Source organism: Cetorhinus maximus, chromosome 2, assembly GCF_964194155.1.
Source record: "Cetorhinus maximus chromosome 2, sCetMax3.hap1.1, whole genome shotgun sequence".
Lineage (NCBI taxonomy): Eukaryota > Metazoa > Chordata > Chondrichthyes > Lamniformes > Cetorhinidae > Cetorhinus > Cetorhinus maximus.
Window position 1 is genome coordinate 216,187,583 of NC_135880.1, and position 14,675 is coordinate 216,202,257.

The following is a 14,675-nucleotide window of genomic DNA, read 5'->3' on the forward strand; positions in this document are numbered from 1 at the left end:
TGGATTTATTGGGTAGACACTTGGCTAGTGGAAAAAAATAATATGGGTGTGGGAGAGAGGAGCTAAATCAAGAGTTGAGAATCCAAAAAATAAAAACAGGAGTAGGCTTGGAAAAAAGGAATGGAAGGATTTTTTTTTTTAAAAAAAGGGGGAAGAAAGAAAGAAAGAATTGAAGGAAAGGTATGCAGCTGGAAATAAAGCAGAGAAGAGCATAGAAACAAAGGTGCAGGGAAGAATGAGCAAGAGGCAGCGTGGGTTTGAACCTGCTGTCCTTTAGTAGCTTTACCACAATGGGCTTGTGTCGCTGTTTTTCCAGCGGGTAAGTTGGTGGGACGGAGATTGGAGAGAGACCCGGCCAGTAACTAGGGTCCCGGGGCTGCTCTGAGTGTTGTAGGTGGGATGTGACCGGCTCGCTGTGTGTTTTTGCAGGTCTAGGTTCTGGTCTAGGTCTAGATGGTCTTTGGCTGCGCTGGGCCTCGGAGCTTTATTGAAAGTTCCTCTGCCTTTGGGTGGCTGTGGAGAGCGAAAGGCCGCCCGGGGCTGCCGAGGAGGAAGTGTCGCGCTCCGGAGCGGTGTAGGGAGGTAAGAGTCGGAGGGGGAGAAACAGCATGTTCCTCTCGGACTGGACCCACTGCACAAAACAAGCCAATTATTCGGGGACCACACTAAATAGGCAAAGGGTGGCACCATTGCAGTGTTACACAGGCTGCAAGGAGTGATCCACTGGTCATTCATGAGAAGTGGGGGAAACTGCACTGCGTCTCACCAAGTTACAATTGACCTGGGTGAACTTCATGCTGCCTGGGTGTGTGAGATGTGAAGTGTCCTATTGTATTGTGCAACGCTAACAATCTTCATCCTGATGAGTGCAACAATTCAATAACGACTTTCATTTGTATAGAGCCTCTTTCAGGTAATAAAACACCCCAAGGTGCTTCGCAGGAATGGCATCAAAGATATTTTGACACCAGCCACATAAAAAAGATATTAGGACAGTGGCTCAAAAGCTTGGGTCAAAGAGGCAGCTTTTCAGGAGCATCTTAAAAGGGGTGATGGAGATAAGAGAGGTTTAGGGAGGGAATTCCAGAGCTTAGGGCCTCAGCAGCTGAAGATATAGAGCGGCCAACGGTGGAGCAATTAAAATGCTTAAAAGTCTAGAATTGGAGAAGCACTGAGATTTGAGGGTTGTGGAGCTGGAGGAGATTGTGACAGAGTTTGGGAGGGGAGAGGCTATGGAGGGTTTTGAAAACTAAAGAAATGAATGGAAAGTAAAGGTCCTTTCACTGATTGGCGATTCATCAGTGATGGACAGACCAGTTTGAGTTTGTATGGCTTTTAATTTATTAGAGAAGATGTTTGAAATGTTTGCCTGGTATTATTGCCTCCTCAGGCTCGAATAGGCAATGAAACAGGGAGGCAGCACCTTGCTTGTGGGCGAGGGGAACTTTTCCTTTGCTGCTGCGTTGTGTGATCGTGTGGACAGAAACTGCTGGATCATTGCAACCTGCTACGAAAGTGAAAAAGAAATAAAGAAGCATGAAAATGCAGTCGAAAATATTGCCCACCTGTTAGAAAGAGGTAAGGAAGCAGTCCTGATGGGGAAGGGGTGGTGTTTGGAATGCAGAGAGTGTGAAAAAAGAAAAATTGCAAAGGCTGAAATCTGAAATAAAAACTTGAACTGCACAGTAGCTCTGAAGGAGAAAGGCTGGTTAATGTTTGGTGGCATCTTTCATCCAAATTTATTTCACAAGTCAAGATGCTTAGGTGAAAAATAATATAATGTTATATTCACTTGCTTCAGTTGTACAGGGCATTGGTGAGACCACCTCTGGAGTACTGCGTGCAGTATTGGTCTCTGTTTAAGGAAAGACCTAAATGCATTAGAAGCAGTTCAGAGAAGGTTCACTAGATTAATACGTGGAATGGGCGGGTTGTCTTATGAGGAAAGGTTGGATAAGCTAGGCTTGTATCTGCTGGAGTTTAGAAGAGTAAGAGATGATTGAAACATATAAGATCCTGAGGGGACTTGACAGGGTAGATGTAGAGAGGATGTTTCCTCTTGTGGGAGGACCTAGAACTCAGGGTCACTGTTTAAAAATAAGGGGTCACCCATTTAAGACAGAGATGAGGAATTTTTTTTCTCTCTCGGAGGGTTGTGAGATTTTGGAATTCACTTCCTCAAAAGGTGATTGAGGCAGAGTCTTTGACTATCTTTCAGGCAGAAGTGGATAGATTCTTGATAAGCAAAGGAGTGAAAGCTTGTCCGGGGAAGGCGGGAATGTGGAGTTGAGGTTAAAATTAGATCAGCCACGATCTTATTGAATGGCGGAGCAGGCTCAAGGGGCTGAGTGGCCTACTCCTGCTCCTAATTCATATGTTCGTATGTATTGTTAGTTACCCATTTAGGAAGAATACAAAAAAGTTAAAGACAACACTGTCTTCCACACCAGAGTTAATTTATGATGTAACTTCCAGTTCAAATCTATAGTAGTTTCAGCTTTGAAACTGTCCAAAAGCTACTATAATGATTGTACTGCAGTAATTTGCACCTTGTCTCCATCCACCTTTTATTCCTTTCTTCCATTACGACCCTTTCTTGCCTTGCACCACCATCCCTTTTGTCATTTTTGTTCTCTCACTCCCCTACCTCTGCCTCACCTGTACTAGCTTAAAACCTGTTGCATTTTAAACTTCTTTCCAGTTCTGATGGAAGGTCATCGACCTGAAACATTAACTCAATTTTTCTCTCTCCGCTGCTGAGTATTTCCAACGTTTTTCTGTTTTTATTTTCTGTTTCTCTGCTGGGTTGCACGTGGTGAGAATTGAGGTATACTGTAAATAGTGGTCAGTTTGATTTAAATGCTTCTGATAGATGTGCACACCAAATAAGCTAACATCTTACCTAATCTGCCTGTAAAGGAGGTGTTCACTTGCAAGAAGATGGATGGAGAATGATTTGTACCTTGGGTGTTATTGTGACAACCTAATTTGGCTCTTAGATTTTCCTACTTAAATTGACTCAGTCACTGAAGCCTGCTTTAGTTCAGCCATCAACTGGAACCAGTTTGGCTGAAGTGCCATCTAACTCTACTCTCATCCCAGACAAGTTAAGGATTAATGGGTCACAAGAGAAATACCTACTTTATTCCAAAACTGAAACATCAGGCAAACATGATGGCAGTAAAATCATTAGTAACTGGACTATTATAGTGATATGTAATTTTTTTTAAAAGTTAGCATTTGGACTAGACATTGTCTAGATTAAAGTAGCCATCATAGCACCATTCATTTTAAGATAACACGGTGTACTAGCATTCATAATTATTTAAACTTCTAATTCCAGGATGTTATGCTGAAAAAAAGAAAATGGAAAACTTTTATGTAATATTTTTCTGAAGTAATTGTGAGCAAAACGATGGCTGTACAGCTGGACTTAGAGGAGTGATTAGGAGTTTATGAAATGTGGCAGCTCATCTAATAATGTAAAATCCTAATTGAGGTAGCACGTAGAGACATAACGCGGTATGGTAATATGGCTTATCAGCTAATTTTAATATAATTGATTGATTGTATATTGTAACCTTGGAGATGGGTGCAGCATAAGATAGCATATCTGTAATGTTCAGTTTTGAGGGTTAAAAATATGTACTTGGCAAAGGTTGTCCCTTCCAGTTTATATGGTAATGAAAGAAGTTTCAGTGATGCTCAAAACCTGCCACTTTATAATATAGACAGGAACCGATTACAACAGCATATTAATCCTTGACCATTATCCTTCAGGAGCAGAAGTTTACTTTCAAGTGGATTGTACCAACCTCCAAGAATGTCCATGCTTGAAAAGCAGGCTGCTTGACAGGATTATCTTCAATTTCCCTCACTGTGGCAGGAAGGCTGGGGTGAAAAAGAACAGAGAGCTACTGGCTAAATTTTTTCTGAGGTGAGTTTTGAAGATGTATATCAAAGTCTGCAATGTCCAGTGTTGCCTTAAACATTTTTCTGCTTAGTGTGCAATGATTGTGATGGAGCTCATGTGGAGAATCCTGAGTCCTGCTTTTTATTTAGATATATCTTATCTTCTTTTATTCAACATTGGCAGGCTATTTGCATATTTCTGTAACTGTGGTATATATGGGGTGTGGGGTATTAGTAAGAGAAAAAGGAGGGGAAAGGTCACAGTCACGGTGACTGTTATGATATGGCAGGTGGTATTTGCCAGGTTGACCAAATCCCCAAGGGAAACTTGGCCACACTGTCACAACAAATTTGCAATTTGTATTTATTATGAGAAGGCTTGAACACTGAAGTGAGAAGTAATGAGTCCATTACCACCTTTAGAGATTTTAAAGATTAATTAACAGAATAACAACAAACTTAAACACACACAAGATTACAATTACACGGTTATAACAGTTCCCAAAATTTCTACTTAACCAGACTCCCAACTACACACCCTTTAAGGCAACAGTCCAAATAGTTTCCAAATTTATAAAGTCATCCATCAATATTACCACAAGCACCCACTGGACAATGGAATTCCAAAAGCTTTTAACACAACTTTGGTCACTGGAACAGCAAACTTCTACAGGATGGCTAGAGGCTCCCCCCCCCCAAGTCTGTTTCACACATTCACCTTTCAAGATCTCACACGGCCACACCTCACACAGCCTTCCATCCTTCTTTCAATATATTTCTCCCTTTTTGATCTCCCTTTTTATCTCCCATTGTTTCCACTTGTCTTTAGAAGTTACTTTTCCCAGAATATAAAAATCTTTCAAGTTCTCATTATGGCCAGAACTTTTGGAAAAAAATCAACATAGTAACCTTGCCTTATTTATCTTGCCAGTTGTAAACATTCTCCATGTCCCTTTGAAAATCAAACACCTCCACTTATCTAAAAGTGAAAATTTCATTCACACCATATCTGCTGACCTCGCCCTAGCTTTACCCATCTCCATTTCAAACGCCTGTTTTACACCTCACTTCTTTGATCATATAAATCTTGCAGCCTAATCATCTCTAGTTTAATTAAATTAGACACACGCGCCGCCACCCCCCCCCCCCCCCCCCCCCCCCCCCGCCCCACACACCTGTTTAAAAATATCCCACAATAATATTAGGAAAAATATGATAATTCCTTGACAGTGACAAACCTCTTCAAAATTTCATTCACTCCACCAGGGAGTAGATTATGGGGCAGGCGGTGTCAGTTTTCCACTATCTGAGATGAATATTAAGTAACTTGATTGAGCATGAAGTTAGCTTGCTTGAGTGAGTTAGATAAATTTGAGTGGGGGGTCAAACCTGTGATCGAAACCCATGACATTCTAGCAACATGTCAGCTTCGGTTAACGTGAGTGGACAATGGCATCATAGGTAATGGGGAAGTCATTATGAGATTGAATCGCTATGTACATTGGTTTGTGAGTGAACAATATAAGCATATATTGGGAAGATGGCAATGTCAGGAAAAAGGACTAACTTGGAAGATGCATAGTTGGAACTGAAATGTATATTTGGTAATTGGAATTTTTCCCAAGTAAGATCATAAGAAAATGATGAAAAAAATATGATCAGAGATGATGAATAGAGTAAAGGCTAACCTTACTGCTAATGGCCGCCATGTTTCCTATAATGCAACATGATTATGCTTAAAAACTACTTGATTGGTTGGAAAGCACTTGAGAACTGTCTGAGGCCGTGAAAGGAGCTAGATACATTTCTGCAAGTAATTTATTTTAAGGAACATACAGCACAAGGCCATCTGTAACTAAAATGTAAGAATGTATAAATGGTGAAATATGTAAAGTGAAAAAACATCATTCTCTCTGGACAATGGCCATTAACTATCAAAAGCCTCTTAAACTGAAAAACAGATTTATTTAAATTTAAAGGTTTCCCACTTCATCCCCTTGCATATACTGATAAATATGGAGTTTGGTGACTAATATTTTTAATACCACGATTAAAAGTTTAGCTGGTAGCAATTTGGTGCAGTGCCTCTCTCTGTCCTATGATCTGTAATGACAAAAAGAATAAAGCATTTGATCTGACACCAGTTAGGTAGAATTGTTGGATGTTCCCAAGGGAGAATTTTAACTCTTGGCTAGGAAATGGTGAGACATACCGGCCACTGTCTGGGAGTTGCAGTGGGAGAGGCCAACTCCATTTTAACAATCAGACCCCAGTAACATCCAGTAGTGGCTGAAAGGGGCTTACAGAGAGAAGACCACTAGGTTCCTGTCCCAATCTTCAAGCATCTGAATTCTAAGCTTTACATTACCAAATCACTGATTCATTGTGCTACTATAGTCACCCTTTTGACCTTGGTCCTTAACCTCTCCCTCTCATGTTCTTTTCATGTAGTGTCCTCATTGTTCTTAATAATAACTTATAACATGATTTTACAATGGAGCAAGGCAAGAAGTTCAGCTCCAGAAACTACCTCAGCTGTTACAGGGATTGAACCTGCACTGTTGCTGCACCGCCATTTAGGCAACTGAGCTAACTGCACCCCATACCCACCAGCCCCCCGCCCAGGCCCTTCACCTACCTTTCCGAATTTAAATAATGTAATTCATGCTCCTTTAATGTAGCCTTTTGCTTCCTTTCATTGGCCTAAGGCCAAAAGGGTGACTAAGGGGGGTCAATGAATCAGTGATTTGACAATGATATTCGCTTTGCTGACAGTGGTGATAATATTGTTGTGGTTTTCCTTTTCAGTTGCGCAGGTATCCTAACTGCAAAAGGTGATGTTCACGTTACCCTATGCAGGGGTCAGGGAGGGACTGCTGCTGATCAGCCAACTCGAGAATGGCACAACAGCTGGCAAGTTGTCGCCATGGCTGCGAGAGCCGGGTTCATTTTGAGCAAAGTGCAGCCATTTGACTGCACACATCATTATGGCTACACAAGCACTGGGTATAGGTAGGTGGTTAGCAGGCTAATCAGTTCTCAATGTATTTTGCATGAGCTGTGTCTGAACATGGTTTCCTTATTCCTCATAGAATCTACAAAGTGAAGTATAGGTGCTGGAGCCAGGCACCTTCAGAAAATGTTAGTCATTTTAACATCATAACACTCAATGCTGTAGGTGACGTTTGGTGATTTGAGCACCAATGCCTGAAATTTCATTGTCCACTGTTTAAATGGGAGATGTTAATGTATTTATCTGAAATGCTTATGTTAAAATTCCCCCTCCCCATCTGCTGATTTAATTCTCTGTAAAGCTCTTACTAATGGAAACATAGACATAGAAGCATAGAAAATAGGCCATTAGGCCCTTCGAGCCTGCTCCGCCATTCAATATGATCATGGCTGATCCTCTATCTCAACCCCATACTCCTGTGCTCTCCCCATACCTCTTGACACCTTTCGAGTCCAGAAATCTATCTATTTCCTCCTTAAATATATTCAGTGACTTGGCCTCCACAGCTTTCTGTGGTAGACAATTCCATCGGTTCACCACCCTCTGAATCAAGAAGTTTCTCCTCATCTCAGTCCTAAATAGTCTACCCCTTATCCTGAGACTATCGAATATAACCACATATATAACCATACCTAGTAGCAGTCATTTATACAATGCTTTCCACATCCCAGGTGCCATGCAGCCAATGAACAGAGCAGCTATTCTGGATGTGGCAAAGTGCCACACAAAATGCTGAGATTCATTTTTAGGTAGGATTATTTTTGACCAGGACATTCTGCTTTTGTTAAACCTCCACCAGACCAGGCATTGGTTTAACATCTCAGTCGGCCTACATTATGTGGGCAAATCCTCATCCACACATTTCGCCACCTTCCTGTCATGGTGATAATGTTGACATTGAAGCTAAAGCTATCACTTAATGTCTCCACATGCGGTCATGAGACGCAGATTTCTCAAATTGCTTTGATGACATTCATTCCCTGGTAAAAGGTGTTCAATTGCATTTTTCTTCCAGGAGTCAAGATAAACCGTTTCATGTTGACCGAGCCCTGACCCACGTGTTCACCAGAAGCCTGCCCTTCAGTGAGATAAAGCCAGTTGTTATGGAAACCGTGACTGGGAGTGAGCGCCGCTCCTTCCACATCCCTGAGGAACTTGTTGAAAAGATAAACAGGTGGAGTCACAGAACTACACGTTGCAAAAATACAGATTTTGAGACACTGCTTAACTGTGACATGTGTTTATTTAAATATTGACTGAGACGGTGACATATCAAGACAGAAGGAAAATAACAAGCAAAATTGTGCTGTGCATTATTAGCGAATAATATAAGCTGGTTAACATTCCCATTAAAATAGCACAGAGAACAAATTCACTCACAAGACAGGAATTGCCCCCATTTGCAATCGGAGGTGAAAATAATTGACCCAAACATTGCACTATTTATTTATTCTATTTTAGTCTAAAATATTTAACGAATTACCCATGCTGGATCCACGTGGAATAGGCACTGTTGGAGAGCTGAAAAGCTTCTATTAAGTATTTAATTTCCTTGATTTCCTGAGAGGATCTGACAGCCTTACAACATCCCCAAAAAGCTGTTCTTTTATATAATATATAGCATCCAATTTGTTATTTGTTCACTTTTGAGTTCACTTACAAATTGATATGAACATTTCATTGTGGTGTGATAAGTTTCCTCCTCTAATGTTTCTGTCAGGCAGCAGAAGAAAATCTTTGGAAAAGCCTTGTGCAAGGGTGCAGACATTGGAGAAAAGTGTTGCGTGGATTCAAAACAATTATTTCACTCCCCAATTTGTATATTTTCTCATCTCTATGCATTTTTACCTTCAGTTTCCCTTTTTAAGCTTTAAATTTATTTTTTTATTCATTCAGGGGATGTGAGCGTCACTGGCTGGGCCAGCATTTACTGCCCATCCCTAATTGCCCTTGAGAAGGTGGTGGTGCACTGTCGTCTTGAACCGCTGCAGTCCCTGTGGTGTAGGTACACCCACAGTGCTGTTAGGGAGGGAGCTGCAGGATTTTGACCCAGCGACAGTGAAGGAACAGCGATATATTTCCAAGTCAGGATGGTGAGTGGCTTGGAGGGGGACTTCCAGGTGGCGGTGTTCCCATCTATCTGCTGCCCTTGTCCTTCTAGATGGTAGCAGTTGTGGGTTTGGAAGGTGCTGTCTAAGGAGGTTTGGTGAGTCCCTACAGTGTAGCTTGTAGATGGTACACACTGCTGATACTGTGCGTTGGTGGTGGAAGAGTGAATGTTTGTGGAATGGGTGCCAGTCTAGTGGACTGCTTCGTCCTGGATGGTATAAAGCTTCTTGAGTGTTGTTAGAGCTGCACTCATCCAGGCAAGTGGAGAGTATTCCATCACACTCCTGACTTGTGGATGGTGGACAGGCTTTGAGGGGACAGGAGGTGAGTTATCCACTGCAGGATTCCTAGCCTCTGATCTGCTCTTGTAGCCACAGTATTTATATAGCTAGCCCAGTTCAGTTTCTGAATGATAATTCGTTAACCTGTTCATTACTTTTGACAGTGTTGACCTTTGTTCTGCTATTAACAGAATCTTATTGCTGTTCGTGTGATCTTGCAGTGTGAAATCAGGTCACACATTTCCTACATTGTAACACTGATTACATTTCAAAAGTATTTCAATGGTTTAAAACCACTTAGGGACATCTTGAGGTTGCAAATGTACACATATGAATGCATTTCTCTCTCTCTCTCTTTTTTTTAATTACCCAACATTCATGGTTCAGGCTCACAGATAAGCAATGGTGAAATAGGTGAAGTACTGGAAGGCTGCGAAGAATTGTATAACAGCAAGACTGCTGTCCTCTAGACCAATGCTTTGTGTTTTTAATACTATCGTTAGCACTCCCTTTGCCTTGTGTTCCATAGCATCTTTGTCATTTAGTCTCCCCTGCTTTCTAACCTATCCCTGAACTTCTCCTTTATTCCACCTCCCCTTCCCCACGTTTTCAACAGCATAAAACCCATCATATTTCCCCCTCTCTTCAGTTCTGAAGGAGAGTCATATTGGAGTTAAAACATTATTTTTGTTTCTCTCTCCACAGATGCTGCCAGACCTGCTGAGTTTTTCCAGCACTTTCTGTTGTTATTTTGTTATTTCTGCTGACTTCCTATTAAATGTTGCTCAGATGGTGAGTGCTGTTATTCGCCTCTTCCAAGAGGCCTAACTACGATTAGAAATCTCCCCAATTCTCTGCAGTTTTCATCCTGAGGACAGCAGTCTTGCTGGTATACAATTCTTCGCAGCCTTCCAGTACTTCACCTAGTTCACCATTGCTTATCTGTGAGCCTGAACCATGAATGTTGGGTAATTAAAAAAAAGAGAGAGAGAGAGAAATGCATTCATATGTGTACATTTGCAACCTCAAGATGTCCCTAAGTGGTTTTAAACCATTGAAATACTTTTGAAATGTAGTCAGTGTTACAATGTAGGAAATGTGTGACCTGATTTCACACTGCAAGATCACACGAACAGCAATAAGATAATGGCTGGATTATCTGTATAAATGATAATGGTTGAGGAATAAATATTGGCCAGGACACCAGGAACAACTCACCTACACTTCTTAAAATCGTGACATGCGATCTTTTGCATCCATCTGAGGAGGGGTGGGGGGGGCAGATGGGCCCTCAGTTTATTGCTTCATCTGAAAGTGAGCACTTCAGACAGTGCAGCACCCCAACAGTACTGCACTGAAATACCAGCCTATATTATGTGCTTAAATGGGTGAACTTTCTGACCCTAAGAAGAGTTTCTGCCACTGAACTAATGTCCACTGAGGTCCCGCATTCTTATTTTATTCTGATGAAATTTTAACTCTGTTTTTTACTCACCACAGTTGCTCCCTGACCTACTGAATATTTCCAGAATGTTTTTATTTCAGATTTCCAGTATCTACAGCATTTTGCTTTTGTATTTAGTGTTAATGTTTTGTTTTGGCTGAGCCCCTCCCTTAAGTATTCACAGACTCTTTCTAAGAAACGTTATTCTGATGCCCCAAAAAGATGATAGAGTTCAATCTTATTGGCTTCAAAATCTGTTGGGGTGGTGGGGTTCAGTGTGGGGGGGGGGTGTGAGGAAAGGTTGGGTAATGGTTAAACTGAGAGGAGTACAAAATGCTGGCCTTGCCTTCAGTCATGTGTACCTCAGACTGACAACTGCTTCAAGGATCTCTACTTTTATGCAGCAGTCAGGAAAACCCACTGAAATGTCTTGCACTTTAACTGATGCAGCCTCGCGTAGCTAGAGAAGATGGTTTATGTGCAATCCCAGCTCTTGTTAGATGCTCGAATTCCTGCTAATTTCTAGAAGTGGACCTCAGTTATCATAGCTGCTGGTGTATCATTAATCAGTGTTACTGTGCACTAGAAGCAGCTCTGAGACGTCCAGTGACCACTGTGCGGAGATCACCCCACAATCTGGCCATGTGAGGCTCTTGTTCTTGGCCAGTTCATCCTCCCCGCACCCTCTTTCAGTTCGAGGACTGGAGAAATACGTGTCTTTTATAATTGTTCTAATGGAGTTTTTGATCATTGCAGGAATTTTCTTCAGAAAGGTTCAAACCATCCTGTAAATATCATTAACGAGTTGTTGAGAAAGCAGATCGCAGGTACAGCAAACGTACAGGAACTGGAGGACAACTTCCCTCTGCTACCAAAGCAATGCCTTCAGACTGATGACACCTGTGTAGAATTGGGTGTTTGTCAGGCTGAGCTTTATTGGGTTAGCTGTTCCAACTGTCAAGAGGACAAATCGAGAAGTACTGAGTGTGCACATGTGACTGAGCCTCAGTGCTGTGATGTTTGTATGCCAACGCCTGATCCAAGGTTTGGGAACCAGACAGGGCAGAATGTGGACTGCTGTATTATGAGACGGGCTGGGGTCCCCGATGTGAGTGAGGATTGCAGGAGGTACTGTCTTCGGCCCACTCTGACTGGATATGTGTACCATATTTTGCAAAGACCAGACTTCACAACAGGAGTAATCTATGTACTCAGTGGCACGGTTTTCAGGAAGTGTCCGATTACACCACAAACTATGCCAGTATTCCATGAAATGGTTTTAGTTGGTGCTTTTAGTGACAAAAAATCCCCAGACTTTTTAAACATATTTATGTGCTCTGTGGAGAGTGCCATTTCATTTCTCATAAAGTCAGCATCAAGTACCACTACGTCTGTGGACAAGAGCTTAGGGTCGATCACCTTTAAAGAAGAGGTCAGCGGAAAAAGTTGGAAGATTTGTTTTCGAGATGTGGAACATCCAGACTTTGCTGATCTAACTGTTGCAAAATTGGTTTGTATTCCATATAATCAGAGCAACAGTGAACTAAATATCTGTGTTGCTTCAATAAATCTTGACCTGCTATCCATGGCACTGTATCACATAAATGATTGGAGAATGCTATGGACATTCGATGAACGCTTCCTAAACCAGATTAGCGCATCAGAATTGAAACCTTTTTGTGGATTCTCACTCTACCCGCCCTCCTACCTGCATGATGTCAGCTTCTGGGTTGATGGGGATGGGAAACTGGATGAGTTGGAGCTCCATGCAGTTGTAAGGCGAGTAAGCAGGGATTCTGTGAAAGAATTGAAGCTGATTGACACTTTCTGGCATGCTGAAAGCAAACGTATGAGTTACTGTTACAGGCTAACATACCAGTCATGTGACAAGGCACTGTCCTATCAGCAAGCACTGGAAATGCAACTGCATCTTCGAGACGAACTGCAGAAAAGATTTCAAGTAACTCTCAGATAAAAAAAAACATTGGACCAAGTGTTTGAAATGTATTTCTTTACCTCTTGCAGTGCAGGATTGGCACTACACCCACTTAGTTATTGATACCTGTTATGTTTCAGGAAAATTACACTTGAGCAAATAAACATCAACGTTTGCAATATGCTTTTTGTTCTGTGGACTTAATTCATCACCTCAAATATCCCTCGCTACTACTCACACGCGTACCCCCTAATAATATGTCATCTTCATGTTAATTAATTCAAAATGCTGTCAGATGTGAACCAAATTTGGAAGGACAAATGTATAATTGTACTGCTGAATTTTCACAGTTGAAATGAAAATGAGATTAAAAGCGCCACACGATCAACACTATAGTGTAGGAAGTAATTCCTCCCCCAACTCTTTTTCCCCCCCCACCTCCCAAAATTACAAGTGTCTCACTAACTGAATCAGATAATCTTCTAGAGTTTGATTTGTAAATAGTCGTTTGGTAGTACAGAACTTTAGTATTGCGGAAAAAAGAGACATGTCGAAGTTTTTTGCTTTGTGCTTTAGGGCTGTGATTGATGAGCAGAGAGGTTCCTTGCAAAGATAGTTTAAAGCATTTCCATTGCATTTTATGCACAAAAGTAATACTGTATGTGCAGCTAATGGAAGGTATAGTGAGGAGAGAGGCTAGGTGAGTTTTCTTCCACCCAGAACTTTTCCTTGGGGACAAGTGGAAGCAGAGGCTGTTACATATTTCGAGGAAAGCATAGGTGAACATTTTAAGCAGAGAATAATTCAGGCCGGTGGAATTAGTTTTGGATTGATCTAGTAAAGAGATGCACAGTCAATGGCCTAAAGCCCTCTCTGGGCTGTAAACTTCTGCGCATTGGTACCTTAATTTGTTCCTGCATCATAGAGCACAAGGTAGGTTCAAGTGAAAGAATGATGCACCATTAGAGCATCTTATCATTATTCCTCAGAACATATCAACACACTTGAAGTACAATTAATTTCAAGTGCAATGACGTGTTGTAAAATTCCTGCATAAACAGCAATGAGATGAATGACTCATTAATCTGTTCATGGTGATGTTGGCTGAGAGAGGTTTGTTGGTCCAGAGAGCAGGAGAATAACCCACCCTTTCAATAGTGCAACAGGATTGTGAGAATACACCCTAATAGTTTAACATCTCAAACAAAAGATGGAACTCTGACAATGTTGCAGGGCACTATTGGTCTAGGAAGGTCCTTTTGGCTGATTTTTCTCTCATTGCTCCAGAATACCACGTCTTCACAAAATGGCTTTAATGTTCACTTGAACAGGCTGGCATCCAGTGTCCCTGGTGTAAGAGGCCAGTTGAGTGAGATGCTGACGGAGCTATTTTCTTTTGATATGAGAAGGTAAGGAAACAATTTTGGACAGAACCAGTGTTCAGGGATGAGATGGAGTGCGCTTGAATCTGCAAACCCAAGCAAGTATTGATAAATAGATCTAATTAATGAAGCCTAAAGTAGAATAGATGTTAGGACTATATGTTATGACTGGGTCAGGAGCAAGGCTATTGATGTGTGCAACAGACATGCTGCAGGATATAAAAACTAAAAACAAAAAACTACTGCGGATGCTGGAAATCCAAAACAAAAACAGAAATACCTGGAAAAACTCAGCAGGTCTGGCAGCATCGGCGGAGAAGAAAAGAGTTGACGTTTCGAGTCCTCATGACCCTGGTATTTTTCCAGGTAATTCTGTTTTATGCTGCAGGATATCCTCATCCATGACTGTTTTGGGATGTGAGTAGGATCATTAATTCAGGAGGGGTGCATAGGCATAGATTATCAGAGTTTTGTTCACGGAGGAAATGATGAGCAGCCTCCCCAGGACGGAAGCTCAATTTTGGGAAGAATGACAGGGGATAAAAAGTAGTAAAAGAGATAGAAATTTAAGATAATCTAGTCACTGGTTGGCTAAAGG

General features: G+C 41.5%; 1 protein-coding gene across 3 annotated transcripts; it reads left to right on the forward strand.

Moving 5' to 3' along the window:
• Positions 1–304: 304 nt before the first annotated feature.
• On the forward strand, positions 305–12,876 carry fdxacb1 (ferredoxin-fold anticodon binding domain containing 1). 3 transcript variants are annotated; one of them, XM_078532379.1, is made up of 6 exons: positions 305–390; positions 1,391–1,578; positions 3,781–3,937; positions 6,721–6,924; positions 7,941–8,099; positions 11,516–12,876. In XM_078532379.1, the coding sequence occupies exons 2-6, from the start codon at positions 1,404–1,406 to the stop codon at positions 12,732–12,734; spliced, it is 1,914 nt and encodes a 637-aa protein (XP_078388505.1). In that variant the 5' UTR covers positions 305–390; positions 1,391–1,403; the 3' UTR covers positions 12,735–12,876. The 3 variants fall into 3 exon arrangements, with proteins under 3 accessions (XP_078388505.1, XP_078388485.1, XP_078388495.1); XM_078532359.1 differs by having other exon boundaries at positions 330–582; XM_078532369.1 differs by lacking the exon at positions 305–390 and having other exon boundaries at positions 779–1,578.
• Positions 12,877–14,675: the final 1,799 nt, after the last annotated feature.